Below are 15,203 nucleotides of genomic sequence, written 5' to 3' on the forward strand. Positions count from 1 at the left end.
CAATAAGAATTATCAAAGTAATTGTACTTGATTTATTTCCTCTATTTAAGTTGGCAGATCACCATTTTTTATGAATCCTGTTTCTTGGAAATGTCCTGATTTTGCTTATTTTATTTGCCTCCACTCTGCTTCCTTCCCCTCTGTCCAGTACACTCTGTTTTTAAAAAATATTTATTTACTTCCTTATTAAGTTTCAATTTTAATTCTAGTGTAGTTAACATACAGTGTTATATTAATTTCAGATGTAGAATATAGTGATTCAGGAATCCCATACGTTACCCAAGGCCCATCACAACAAGTCCCCTTCTTGATCCCTACCACCTGTTTCACCCATTCCCTCACCCACCTCCCCTCTCGTAACCATCAGCTTGTTCCCTGTAGTTAAAGGTCTGTTTTTTGGTCTGTCTGTCTCTCTCTCTCTCATTTTCCTTTGCTTGTTTCTTAAATTTCACATATGAGTGAAATCATATGGTATTTGCTTTCTCTGATTTCACTTAGCGTGCTATTCTCTAACTCCATCCATGTCATTGCAAATGCGTGATTTCATTCTTTTGAGGGCTGAATAATATTCCTTTGTGTATATATACCACTTCTTTATCCATTCATCTATCACTGGGTACTCGGGCTGCTTTTTAAATTGGGTATTGTAAATAATGCTGCAGTATGTATGGGGGGTACATGTATCCCTTTGAATTCATGTTTTTTTATTTTGGGGGAAATACCCAGCAGTGTAATTACTAGATCATAGGGTGGTTATATTTTTAACTTTTTGAGGAATCTCCAGTCTGTTTTCCACAGTGTTTACACCAGTTTGCATTCCCACCAACAGTACAGGAGGGTTCCCCTTTCTCCACATCCTCGCCAATACCTGTTATTTCTTATGTTGTTCATTTTAGCCATTCTGACATGTGTGAGGTGACAGCCCATTGTAGTTTTAATTTCTTTTTCTGATGATGAGTGATACTGAGCATTTTTTCATGTGTCTGTTGGCCATCTACAGTACACTCTATTCTTAAAATTCAGTGTCAGTAAAAATCATGCAGGAAGCATGTTGGAATGCAGATTTCCAGGCCCCATCCCAGAAGTTCCAGTTCAGTAGGTGGGGGTCCCAGGAACATGCATTTTGCTGAGCATCAACCTAGTCTGGGGAATCACACTTGGAGAAACATCCTTGTGATATAAATAAATATTTGTGTCTAAATTCAGGAGGGTCCTGGGCACCTGGGTGGCTCAGTAGGTTAAGCCTCTGCCTTCAGCTCAGGTTATGATCCCCCCGTCCTGGGACTGAGGCCTGCATCGGACTCTCTGCTCAGCGGGGAGCCTGCTTCCCCCTCTCTCTGCCTGCCTCTCTGCCTACTTGTGATTTCTCTCTCTGTCAAATAAATAAATAAAATCTTTAAAAAAAAATAGATTCAGGAGGGTCCTTATTTTAGTTACTGTGCTCCAGAGGTATATGTTCTGTTTTAATACATTTTTTCATGCATTATGTCATAAAACTCTACATTTTCACTTTAAAATCTTCAGTGTTTTAATTATGACAGTGGTCACTCATAATAATCAGTTTGTATGTTGATACCTCAGTTACAGTGGTTATGTGAAGACTAACCCTTGGATACTCGTGATTTTCTGAAAACATATTCATTTAACATTTAGCTTCAGCCATCTCATTGACACTCAGTCTTAACAAAATATGATACATAGATTAATAACAAACTCCACTTAGAAACGAAGCACCCATTCATCAATGCTTTTAAACCATGGTCTTTGTAAGGCTAGTTTTCTTTCCAGAAATGCCCTTTCTTCTTCCGTCTGTCCCCAGAAGGTGCCAAGCATCGAACTCCGTGCTATGATTGACCGAAATGGTTTTTAAAAATTAAAAGTCATCACCGGCATTTATAAAACTCCAGATTTCAGGGACACTTGGGTGGCTCAGTCGATTAAGTGTCCCTTTGGCTCAGGTCATGAGCCCAGAGTCCTGGAATCGAATCCTGCATTGGGCTCCTTGCTCAGTAGGGAGCCTACTTCTCCGTTTGCCTGCCATGCTTTCCTCCCCTTCATACACACACATAAATAAATCTTTAAAATGGATAAATAAATAAAACTCCAGATTTCAGTCTTCTCTTAATAAGCCAGAATATCTAGTTCACAGGGCCTTGGGATGTCACATGACACCCACGAGCCAGAGAAGTCTGCCTCTTACACTTGGGGCACAGGCTTCCCCTGCTAACCAGACCCAACCTCTTCCATGATATTAGGGTCTCCCAGCCTCTAGCATTGGGCACATGTCATAAACAATGGAATTTAACAACTAAATGGTGTCATATCCTTTGCTAGTGTTTTCAGTCTTACGTTTGTGTCCTCATTGACCATGCACAGTAGCAAGATGAGAAGTATTCACATCAGCCTCAGTGATGCCATAGTCAGCACAGCATAGGGTATGCGTCCACCCAGCTCCTACTGACCATTTACACATACCTCATGCTGTGGTTCCCACTTCATTTCCGGTAGGTGTGTGTTCTCCCTCCGGCAGGACCATGAGATTCCTACAGTGGCTAGCATGGCAATGAACACTTCCTGATCTGCTCTTTTAATATTTTATTTAGAATTTTTACCTGGATAACAAAGGAAAAAAAGAAGGAAAGGAAACAAACGAGAAAATGAATGCTAAGAACAAGGAATCCTTACTTGAGGTACGTTTAATTTTGCTGAGTGGAAGAAAAGAGAAGGATATTAACTGTATCTATTTTTAAATTATTTGCTTCTTGGAACAATGGGAGACTCTGAGACACACTGAAATTTTAACTTGGGGTTTTAAAATCAGATTATTACTAAATTATAGCTATTTAGATAATTAAACTGGTTCTTTGAATCTGCTGTTTAAAAGTATGGCTTCAGACTATATTTTACTTTCATGAAGTTGGGTTAGAAATTCTTGACTAAAACATTTATGAATCCACAAAAAACTCATCTCTGAACATTCCATGTTTTTCTTTACTTTAGTATTCCATTGAAGTTAGGTGTAAGGGGTTTCTAAACCTTCTTTACAATTCTGTGATGCTCTTCCAGTAGCCAGGTGTGGTAGGAAGTATAAACTTTGGAGTTGGGAGACCTGACACAGGAAGGTCTGGGTCTGCCATCGAGGTTCATGTTATTGGGCAAGTCCGAGAACCTCAGTCTCCTGGATGATACTGAATTATTACAGCTGTCCTGGGCGTAGCAGAAACACAGTATCCATTACTGTGCACATGTTTGTGATTATCGCTCTAGGACCATGTTCCAGAAGCTCATCTGACGGTTTTTTCTGAAACTTCTAGTGAGTTTTCACATACTAGCCATGCTAAAACTCAGGGATCTGTTCCCAGCACACAATTCAGAGGAGGGCAGAGATCACAGGTAACAGGTGGGCGTACTGGAGCCCTGGGCAGGCTTTCTTCGCCTTCAACAGTGTGTTGACCTTTTCTTGAGTTCATAGATTTGAAGCTTCTGAAAACTCAGAAGACCTGGTGACACCTGGGCCGCTTTCACAGCCGGAGCCAGCTCGCTGACATTGACAAGCACCCCCTCCCCTTCACCAAGGTCTGGCTGGGCTCCCACACAGGTTTCTGTCCCCACCAAGTTCTCCAAGCCCTGTACCAGATGGGGTGAGCAAAAGAACCTTCTGCCATCCCCAAACTCCTGAAAACATGTTACAAATTCTGCTTTGTGGGGCCAAGAACACAGTGGGTGCTGCCCACGGAGGCCCAGCAGTGGGGATGATGTTCTCTGCATTTACCAGGCTCCAGGTGGAGCTGAGGAAGAGAAAGCTCCAGGGGTGCCTAGCAGCAAGGAGACTCAGGTCCTGAGTATACCTAGCAGTGACCAGTGACGGGGACTGACAGACATGGACGGGGAGGGTGAAATTTCCTGACAGCCATCTGTTTATCATCTGTGCTTGTCCATCAGCTGTAAATCAGGGACTGCTCATGCCTTGATTTATGCAATTGCCTCAGTAGTTTTTGATATAGGAATTCAGCAGTGTATTAAAAGCTGGATGTGAGAGAAAATACAAAACACTTTACACCATGACTAATCAGCATTATCCTGCTTTCTACTTTGGATCAAAAATCTGACTGAAGGGGCACCTGGGTGGCTCAGTGGGTTGAGCCTCTGCCTTCGGCTCAGGTCATCTCAGGGTCCTGGGATCGAGCCCCGCATCGGGTTCTCTGCTCGGCAGTGAGCCTGCTTCCCCCTCTCTCTGCCTGCCTCTCTGTCTACTGGTGCTCTCTCTCTCTCTCTCTCTCTGTCAAATAAATAAATAAATAAAATCTTTAAAAAAAAAAAATCTGACTGAAGAGATTATTGATAGGGCAACTAAGGCTAGCTAAATTGGGGGGAAACAGAAACAAAAATGTATTCCAGCTCCACTACATATAAATTTACTTGCAGGGTACAAAATTAAAAGTTACCCTACTTTTATGAGATGGAATGAAAGGAGGTTGAAAGTTATAAAAAAAGAAAGCCCAAAATAAATTTGAGTATTTGAACTGGGAGATAGAATGATATGTAATTTTAGTGTACGGCTTTTTGAAATAAATTTACTAAGAATTATATAATTGAATGCAAGTTTTGATAGTTGAAAATCTATACCTAGAAAAAGTACTCTGTCCCTTTCCTTTTCTGATACTGTAGCATTAATTGCTTTATTTATTCTTCAGTAAGAAAACCCTCACAAGAATAAATTAACTTACCCATATTTAGGTATAGGATTATATATTCTAATTTTTCTATTTCCTAGCAGTAAAATAGCATTTTTTTTTACTTACAGGAAAAGGAAGAATTCCTCTATTTACCAACTTATAATACAAAATAATATGATACAATATAATATAATTATAGAAATAGCCTTTATGTAATTCTTACCTTTACAGTAAGCCAAGATTGTGCTCACAACCTTTCTTATGAATCTGGGCTACTATGACTTAGTTTTTATTAGTTTTTTATGAGATTGAGTGACTTGCCCACATTCACAAAGCTAAGTGATGAAGAAGTCTTGAGTCTAACTTAAGAGCTGAGATTCTACCACCATGGTGTCCCTCCTCTCTTTTCCCAACTAGCATGAAATATAAGTGTATGCATTCCGAGTTATAAACAAATGACTTCAAGCTTAAAGCCTAGTTTGCCTTAGTTTGTTTAAATGTGAACAAAAATGTGGTTTTTGTTTCTTTTGTGTGTTCTCTATAATTGGAATTTCGATTTCAGGAAAGCTTCTGTGGATCATCCATCATTGTGCCCGAACTTGAAGGAGCTCTTTACTTGAAAGAAGATGGAAAGAAATCCTGGAAAAGACGCTATTTTCTTTTGCGGGCTTCTGGAATTTATTATGTTCCCAAAGGAAAGACTAAGGTCAGAAGGAAAAATAATCTCTTAATCAAGAAATCATTTTATGGAAATGAAACTAAAGAAATCCTCAGGTGGCAATTTAAATGCAGTAGAAATTCATGTTGTTAACAATGTTTTACAAACACATTCCCTATTCAGACAGAACCACAGAAGTCCTTTTGAGTTTTTCCATAGCTTTCTCCTGAAGGTGAAAATTTTGTATGTTTTAAAGTCAGATTTCAAAAATTATGGCAGAAGCACTTTCCTCCAGATTCATTTGTTACTTTACATATCTATTTCTGAAGATTTTTTTCCCCCTGTATTTACTCTCTTGTTCTATGGTCATTATAGTAAACTTCCTTTATCTGGAATCCTAGAGGTATAAGTGTTGGGAGATCTACATTAAGACTATAGCCCTTCTACTCTGAAATTTAAATTGTTCTCTGAGGTGTACTAGATTCATTTACCTGCGTATTTTAGAGGAGGATTTTAGGTGTCATTAAACTACTTGGTGGGGCGCCTGGGTGGCTCAGTGGGTTAAAGCCTCTGCCTTCTGCTTAGGTCATGATCCCAGGGTCCTGGGATCGAGCCCCGCATCAGGCTCTCTGCTCCACGGGGAGCCTGCTTTCTCCTCTTTCTCTGCCTGCCTCTCTGCTTACTTGTGATCTCTATCAAATAAATAAATAAAATCTTAAAAAAAAAAAACTACTTGGTGATTTAGGATTATTGCCTCAGATCTACAAGCATATCATAAATTCTTCATCTTTGAAATGAATTTTGACTCTCATTCTGACCGTTAGCTTTTTCTAAAACCTTTTTTTAGATGCTTGGAGCATTTCCACCTTTTGCTTGAAAAGCTTTAGGATACCTCTCCTGTCTATATCTGGGGTTTGCTGAAGCATTTTGCCTTCACTGCCAAATCCAGGGCACCACCAAATGGCATATGTACAAATTGCAGGCTTCTTCTAATAAGCCTTGACCCACATTCCCAAGCAGGTGAAGTCCCGGGAAATATCCAGGTCTGCTCCTCTAGTTAGAGGACTCTCTGACCTCTGTTGGAAGGCAGGAGAGGCATTATGGGTAGGGCTTGGTTTAGGGCAGCTGCTGCTCCTACTTAGTGTCAATCTTAGAGAACTAGTACTTTCCCATTTGTGCCATCTTCAGTCCAGTCCCACACTGTGGACGTAAGAATTGACCCATAGATAATTTTATTTTAGAAGTGTTTAGAGGGGAAAGTCTTTGGCATGAACATGTAAGTGAGATATATAAATAAACCTATCACAACACACTTAGTGATAAAATGAGAAGTGTTCACACTGGCTTTGGACCAGAGTACTTTGTATCACAGCTACCATTAACCTTGGAATGGAGAAGCAAGCCAGGAGTCAAGAAAAAGAATAAGAAGTAGAGTTTTTGGAAAGAAGGGGCAAAACTGTCTTTAGTCACACTTGACATGATTGTCTACCAGACAATATAAGACACTCAACTGAAAAACTATTAGGACCAAATAAATTTACCAAATGAGAAATTGTTTTCTTTTGTATTAACAATATGCAAATTAAAGTATAATGCAAAATATTTTATGCATAGTAAGAACAAAAAATACAAAATACTTAACAATAACTAAACAGGAAATGTTCAAGACCTATGTGGCATAAAATATAAAATTTAATTAAAAAGAAGTGAAACAGAACTGAAATAAATAGAAATGTACTATGTTGGTGGATGAAAAGATATTCTCTCCCAAACTTTCTATATATTAAATCCTAAGAAAATTTTCTTTTTTTTTTTTTTTTAAGATTTTATTTATTTGTCAGAGAGGAAGACACAGAGAGTGCGCACAAGCACGGTGAGAGGCAGGCAGAGGCTCCCCGCTGAACAAGGAGCCCGATGCAGGACTCTGTCCCAGGACCTTGGGATCATGACCTGGGCCAAAGGCAGCTGCTCAACCAACTGAGCCACCTGGGCATCCGCCAAGAAAAATTTCAATAGGATTGTTTTGACTTGAATTTCACAGACTGATTTTAAAATTTATCAGAGGAGTGCCTGAGTGGCTCAGTTGGTTAAGTGTCCAACTCGATCTCGGCTCAGGTCTTGATCTTAGGTTTGTGAGTTTAAGCCCCATTTTGAAAAAAAAATAAAATTAAATTAATCAGGAAGAGATACTGTTACCCCCCCCCTCCACGGAAGGTTGTGAAGAACATTGAGGTAGAACTCCTCCTCCCAGATGCCAAAACATTAGATAAAAACAGTACAAGCAGAGAAAACAGATCAACACAGAGATCTAGTAAATTAGGGAAATTAAAGTGAGCATTTTATACTAGTCGGGAAAGAATATGGTATTTAATAAATAACATTGAAATAATCATATGTCCATTTGGAGAAAATAGTTTCTTACCTCATTCCAAATTAAATCATAGATTGATTAAATATATTTAGAAAAAAAATATAAAATCTTCTTTATATTTTGTTTTAAATTTTCTGAGAAAATACAGGTTAATATTCTCATAATTTGGGGATGGAGAAACCTTCAGCAAGACTAAGAACTCAAAATTATAAAGGAAAAACTTGACAAATTTGTGTTAAAGTGTTTTTTAATTATTTGTTTAATTTAAATTCAATGTAATTAACATTTGGTGTATTCGTTTCAGAAGTAATTTAGTGATTCATCGGTTTCATATAACACCAGTGCTCATTGCATCAAGTGCCCTCCTTAATGCCATCACGCAGTTACCCCCACCCCCCCCCCCAGTGTTTTTTTAATTCTTTACTGCTAAAGATACCAAACAGGAAGTTAAAGACTAGCTCTGGAGTTAGAGAGTACATGTAGCATCTATATACAAATATGAATATCCATCAAATATTAAGACCTCAAGAAATCAACAAGGAAAAAAAATGCCCATAGAAAAATAACAAAGCTTATTAAGTGAAAATTTATAGGAAAAAAATATCAATAACCTGTGAACAACTAAAAAGTTGCTCTGTCTTACCAGTAGTATATCAGGGAAATGTAAAATGAAAGGTGAAATATTTCTTCCTATGAGATTGCTAAAATGAACAATCTTGATAATATCCAGATTTCAGCAGGAATAAGAAAAATGGGCACCGTCATGTTCACAAGGTTGGAATATAAACTGGTACAGCCAAATTGGGGGAAAATTTAGCAAGATCTATTCAAATATAAAGGGGAGTGCCCTTTCAGATGGCAGCTCTGCATTTTGCAGTCTGCCCCACGGAAATATTTACTCATATGCACCGTGTTTTTTGCAAGAGCAAAATATTGCAATAATCTGCTGTCATCTGTGGTAAGAATGGTAAAATAAATCATTACGTCATGGAGTGGAGTGCTATGCACTCATTCCGTGATTGTCATGTATTCATTTGCATGTTTGGACGTAGAAAGACCCCAAGACACTGTTAAGCAAATAACAAGTTAATGAGCAGTATTTGTAGTAAAATCTTATCCTTCTTAGTTTTAAAATTGTATGTGTATATGTATGTATGTGGGTATGTGTACACATACATATGCATACATACATATGTGGGTATATGTGTACACATACATATGCATATAAATGTTCACCCAGAAACATCTGGAAAAATACGTCCAATATATAATATATGTAATTCATTTAATTATATATATGTGCAATATGTTCTTAAAATTATGATGAATAGGTTTTCTTCAATTTAAAAGAAAACAAGACTTTGAAAATCCAGAATACCTTACGAGAAAAAATACTGTACAACCATCTTTGAAGGAGGAATTGTGCACTGAGGTGTCACGATTCTGCCCTCTACCCTAACCTGGTAGAGAATTATAGAATGTGGAGGTAAAAAAAGGAGTAATAGGGCGAATTTGTAATTGAAGTGTAACCGAATATGTAGATGAGAGATTGCAGTCCTCACAGCGCACGTTATACATGGAGGAGAGGTTTCTGTCTCCATGGCAACACTGCCAGCACCGAAGAGAAAGCATGAAAGGAATCTTTTTTTCTCAGGCAGAAGTGCAAGAAGAGTGTGCTAATTCACTGAACATCAGTTTTACCTCTTATTGTTCATCCCGAGGAGGACTTTTTCTTTTTTAATGCTCAGTCATGAAATCCAACACTTGCTTGGAATGACAAAAGCCAGAATGAAATTCTTGACGAGTGGTCAGTCCCCTTGTCCCGGCTGCATCAGTAACTGGCGTGTCAAGGTCAGCCCGTCCGCTCCGGCCCCCAGAGACCTGGTACAGGTGCTACAAGAGCAGCAGGACAATACTCCTCTCCATTTCCGGGTCTGTGGTGCCCCGTGTTGTCTTGGATGTGCTCTTTAACCTCTAAAAATGCCGGCTTGACTTTTGGCACATATATACAGAATAGATACTTAAATAAGTTACCTACAATTCAATATTTTTCTGCTAATGTGTAATCCTTAGTTAGACCATCAAGGACAACCTTAAAAAATTATTAGCTGCCACCTCCGTTAAGATTAGTTTTTTTCGTTCTCTTTCAGACATCTCGAGATCTGGCTTGTTTTATACAGTTCGAAAATGTCAACATTTACTATGGGATTCAGTGTAAAATGAGATATAAAGCACCCACTGACTACTGCTTTGTTTTAAAGGTATGTCGTAAGAAGTCCTTGATTTAGATGTGTGAGCAATTCGAGTTAGTATTTCCTTTTAAGGGAAAAAAATGTTAACTGTCATATAATTAACCACAACTGTATCCTAATAATTTTTTCATTTTAAACCAAAATAGGAAAAGTGGAAACATTTCTGCCCTCAGTTCCTGTTTCTGAGTCTAAAACTTTATAATGAATCTATCCAGGCTTCTTTGTCACTTATAAAAATGCAAGCTCCCCATATTGAACAGATCTGATAAAGTTTTTCAATTTATTTATCAGATCACTATTACATTGTAAGAAGCTTTTAGAAATTAGGAACTTTACAAGATGTACTAGAAAAATACAGAAAATACAAAAATTAGGAAAAAATAACCTTTGTCTAAAAATAGCATTACTGGGTCTTGAACCTCCTTAAGGTGTATGTTATCAAAAGGCAATTATCTGGTGTTTGGTAAGGTTGACATTAGCACCATATTTTGGAAGGTTGGACAGAAGTAACTGTTTTCTGCCAAATTAACAACGGACTCCTAGAAATGGATTCGGGGAATTTATGTAGCTGTTCTGACCATACCACCCCCTCAAACACCATAAATTCTTCTCAGCCCCTCAATCGCATCTCACACCAAAGAGTGCGGGTTATAGGTATGGCCCAAAGCTGTGTGCAGGATTTCTCCTGAGAGTCAGCTTCCTCATTTTCCATCTGGGATGGAAGTCTGTGGAACAGGTAGCAAATAAGATCAGGCTCCTGGTGAGAATATTTTGCAGGTTGGTCACCCATCCCCCACAAAGGAAGAACCCCATCACAATGTTGCTAGAAATGTATGCTGCCAGACTCCGTGTGGGTGCCCATGTCCTCCTTGGCAAAGCTGTCACCTCTCCTGAGGAAGTGGTTCAAAGTCTATACTATAGGTTTCCATCATTTTCATAAGTGGAGGACAAAACTTAACATTTAACGTGTAGAACAAACATTCTTGGTAAAGGAGCACATCACAGAGATGAGCTTGTACCCACTGTCATTTCAGAGGTGCCCCACTAGTGTGGTATTATCATGCATCTGTTACTCTAGGAACTGGTTGTCTCCTAGACCCAAACATTCCCAAAACCCTGACAGTGCAGGCAGCCTGGGCATTCATTCACTCATTTGTTCATTCATTCATTCATCTACTCAATATTGACTGAATGCCAGCTTCCTACTAGGTACTGTCCCAGGCGCTAGGAATACAGAGTGAAGCTCAGGTCTTGATCTCAGCGTCATGAATTTAAGCCCTACATTGGGCCCCTAAAAAAAGCAAGCAAGCAGGCAACCAGGTGGTGGCTCAGAGGCCACTCTCTAAGGCTGCTGTTTGCTTGCATGCAAAATCTCTGCCTCTCCCACCCCTGCCACCAGCTGGCCTGAACCGCGTCTTCATTGTGTTCCTAGCTAACCCCAGAGCCCTTACTTGGAATTCTGAGACCCTGAGAAGTTACCAGACTGGAGGCCTTCATTTCCACATGTGCTTTCCAATGCCCACATCTCTGAAGCAGGGAGAAGGTTTTATGTTTTGTTTTGTTTTAAAGATTTTATTTATTTATTTATTTGACAGAGAGCTAGAGAGAAAGAGCCCAAGTAGACAGAAGAGCAGGGAGAGGGAGAAGCAGGCTCTCCACTGAGCAGGGAGCCCAACGTGGGGCTTGATCCCAAGACCCTGGAATCATGACCTGAGCCAAAGGCAGACGCTTTTGAGCCACCCAGGTGCCCAAGGGAGAAGGTTTTGAGAGAGGTTCTGAAGTGCTGACCAGTAACTGGACAACTCAGACTCATGGTAGAAATACAAGTTCTAAGACTCTAAACCCACTGACTCAAAACACTTAAGGATGGGGCCCAGGCATTTTTGCTTTCCCTGAGCACAGCCAAGTTTTACACTCAAGAGTATTAGAATGTGTCTTACCTCTAACATCCACAGTTAGGGCTTAGCTGGCAGGGGAGTATACTTCAGAGTGGACAAATTGAATGACAACTGTCAGGAGGGAGCAAAGGCCCTGACCCCAGGGCTGGGGCCCAGACACTGGAGCAGGGATGTCTGGTGAGCGAAAGAGAAGATCCCAGACCCAGAGTTTCCCAAGATGAGGTTTCAACACAGTGAGCGGGACAGGAACTCAATTTCTCATGCCAGCTTGCAAGTTTGGAAGTAGCTCCTGGAATCATGATTTGAATGATCTGACTGGGTTGTGGGTAACTCTGGGCGGCACCAAGAATTGCCATGCTGAGGCCCAGGGTATTGGACTAGAATACCTAGAACCCACATATCCCAGGCGTATGCCTTCAGGAGAGGGTTGGGGGCCTCCCTGAAGTGGGGTGTAGGGGTGGTACAAGGCTCCAAGATAGAGAAAAAGGCAGACCTGATGGATATAGAAATGACCGGAAGTCAGGAGCAATCCTCAAGGAACATTTCCCTTTCCCTCGGAATGGGATCAGTTTTGTTCTCAAACCAGTTTTATGAGCAGTCACCTGCTCACTCTCCTCTTAAGCATGCTTCTCAGTACCTTCCCCAAATACCGGGAATTGTTATTAATTTGCTGAGTAAAAAGCTCTGTCACAGTTTGGAGAGCTTAATTTGTTTATGAACATTTGGTCACTTATTTCCCTTTCTGTCCAAATGGAAAAAAAGTCTCTTGATATTAACATATTTCATTAGGGTGAACAGATGTACAGAATTCAAAGAATACATACGTATTTTACAAAGGGAAATCGGGATATGGAGAAGCAGGTTAAGACATTGTATGATTCCATAGCCATGCACTGATTGAGAAATCCCGTCCAAAAGTGTCTTACTCGTGAGCTCACTAATTATGACAGTCCATGGGGGTGCTATCAGGAAGATGGGAGTCGTCTGGCCCATTATCAACACACTCTGCACCCACTGCCCCCTTCTACAAAGTGGGGATGATTGTACCCAGCCCTTCTTGTGTGGATTAAATAATGTATGTTCAAAACACCCTGAGTTCCATATCTAGAAACATAGCACTCATTAATTGGTAGTCATTATGACAACCCTTTATCATTAACTAATATTTCTGTTGACCAGAGGTTCTCAAATTTTACTGTGCATGAGAATCACTAAGAGAGATACTAAAACACAGATTTCTGGGCCCCTGGAGTTTCTGATTCAGTGGGTCTGAGATCAGGCCCAGGAATTAGCTCTTCCAACAAATTCCCAGGTACTGCAGCCGCCGTTTGCCAGGACCACACTCTGAGAAGGCAGGATAGACGTCACCTCTCCCTTAGTCTCTTAGAGGTTGTGCATACTCACGGGAAAGATATCAGAATCCAAAGAAAGGACTCAGTGCTCAAGAATCATTTCTCTCCTTGTACTCTGTCTTTGAAGCACCCTCCCATTCTGAGCCATAGACAAAGTTCCTCTTTTGGGAATTCTTTCTCACTCCATTCTGAGGCTAAATGCGACGGGGCAGGGGAAGTAAATATCTTCCAGGAGAAATGATGTTTTTTTCAAGGTCTGTTTGGAGGCATCGGAGTATCACGGAGAAAGCACTGGAATTTTGCTCCGTTAACTCATCTCCTCTCCACCCCTTATTCTGCTACATTTTCTTCACAGAACTTTTCACAATCTGAAATTACGTTAGTGTTTTATATTTTTATTGGATTTCTACCTTAGTGGAAATATAAGCACCTCAAGGGCAAGGACTGTTTCTTTTGTGTTTATTATTATGTTCCGGAGCCTGAATCAGTATTGAATGCTTAATTCACATCAGTTGAAGGAACGAATGAACAGAAAGGCACATCAACCCCCCTGCCCCATTGTGTTCTTCAAAACCTGGTTCTGTCATTAATATTATACTAATAGTAACACACTCTCTCATGGTACAGGCTCTGTGTTGGGTCCTTTCGTGCATTATTTTGCTTAATCTTTCAATAGCCTTTCAAGGGAGGTATTATCATCTCTACATTATAGATGTGGAAGCAGAAACTCTTCGAGGTTCATGAACTTGGCCAAGGTCATCCATGCTTATTGTTAAACATGGTGTGTGTTCTCTTGAGAACAAACTCTCTTCACTCCTATCTTGAGTTTCTTTGAGCTGAGATTTGGGGTCAGCATTCTTTCAGTACTGCACCTCCCCTTCTCTAGCCTACTCAAGAGCCACATCACGTGTGGGGCTCGTACAGTTGAGCTAAGCAGCTCACTTCTGGTTCTTGAGTCTGCTTTGTGCTGACCAGGTCAGCTTCTGCACTCACAGATTTTAGCAGCTTTTCCCCTGCTTTCTGCTCAACTCGATCTTCTGTCTCATCCCCTAACATCATCTATACTCTTCTTGAAGAGTCTCTCACCTACGAACCTCTCTAGTCAGCACACCTTGTCTTCCAATTGGAGAAGACAGAAAAAGGAAGGATTGAGTTGTCCTGGCTTACTTCCTATTTTCCTCTAACCTTAATCTAACAGTCATCATCCTTCCAGCTTTGTGTCGCAGAGGAAAAGTCTCCTTCCTCCACGGCCAGTCCCTCCACCAGGAGCCCTTCCCTGGGACCGCACCACCCAGGACTCCCTTTGGTGTCAGCATCTTCACCGTCTCTCCAGAGAATTCTTCTCTTGGGCTACAACACATCCAAATATTCCTTCGGCGGGGATTCCAAATCACTTCCCTCGGTTTGATCTGCCCCACACCTGTGGCTTCCGCCTTCCCTTTTACTCAGACTTCATGAGAAAGCAGTATGCCCTCCTCATCCTCAACTTTTATTCTGTCAGTACAACTCATTCATTCCAAAATATTTCTCTCCGGCCTACTGCTATCCAGGACCTTAGAATACATAGAGAATAAAACAAAGAACTTGGCTTTGTGGTGCTTGCCCTCTGGCTGGTTTCTCCTCCCTCTGGTGCTGAAACTACTATTAAAGTTTCTGGTGAACAATCCGCTGTTTCAGTCCTCAGCCTTCTGGTCCTCCTGGCATCATTTGCTTTGGTGATAAACGCTTCCCCCTCCCCCTAGCCTCCTCTGTCCACCTGCTTCTCATTTCTGTGGGTTCCTCCACCTCCCACACACACTGGAAAGTTTCTCCAGGGTTCTGTATTCCATTCTCACCAGACTCCTGCTCTTTCGGAGAAATCCTATTCACAACCACAGCTCCTGCCATTGTCTGGGTGCAAATAATTCCCAGGCTATAGCGAATTGTTTCACCTTTTCTCCCAGTCTTACACCTGAGATAACTAAGTGTCCAAGGGCACTTCAGCCATAACCCATCA

At 40.6% G+C, this 15,203-nt stretch overlaps 1 protein-coding gene across 2 annotated transcripts in view; it reads left to right on the plus strand.

Moving 5' to 3' along the window:
• Positions 1–15,203, plus strand: part of APBB1IP (amyloid beta precursor protein binding family B member 1 interacting protein) — a 111,580-nt gene that overhangs the window by 79,773 nt on the left and 16,604 nt on the right. The window contains exons 9-11 of one of the 2 annotated variants that reach the window (XM_032848955.1): positions 2,604–2,690; positions 5,239–5,382; positions 9,856–9,966. In XM_032848955.1, the coding sequence (XP_032704846.1) occupies positions 2,604–2,690; positions 5,239–5,382; positions 9,856–9,966 (342 nt within the window). The remainder of the gene's footprint in view (positions 1–2,603; positions 2,691–5,238; positions 5,383–9,855; positions 9,967–15,203) is intronic. The other variant, XM_032848956.1, reaches the window with a different exon arrangement.

Source organism: Lontra canadensis, unplaced genomic scaffold (genome assembly GCF_010015895.1).
Source record: "Lontra canadensis isolate GAN:19392208 unplaced genomic scaffold, GSC_riverotter_1.0 scaffold215, whole genome shotgun sequence".
Classification (NCBI taxonomy): Eukaryota; Metazoa; Chordata; class Mammalia; order Carnivora; family Mustelidae; genus Lontra; species Lontra canadensis.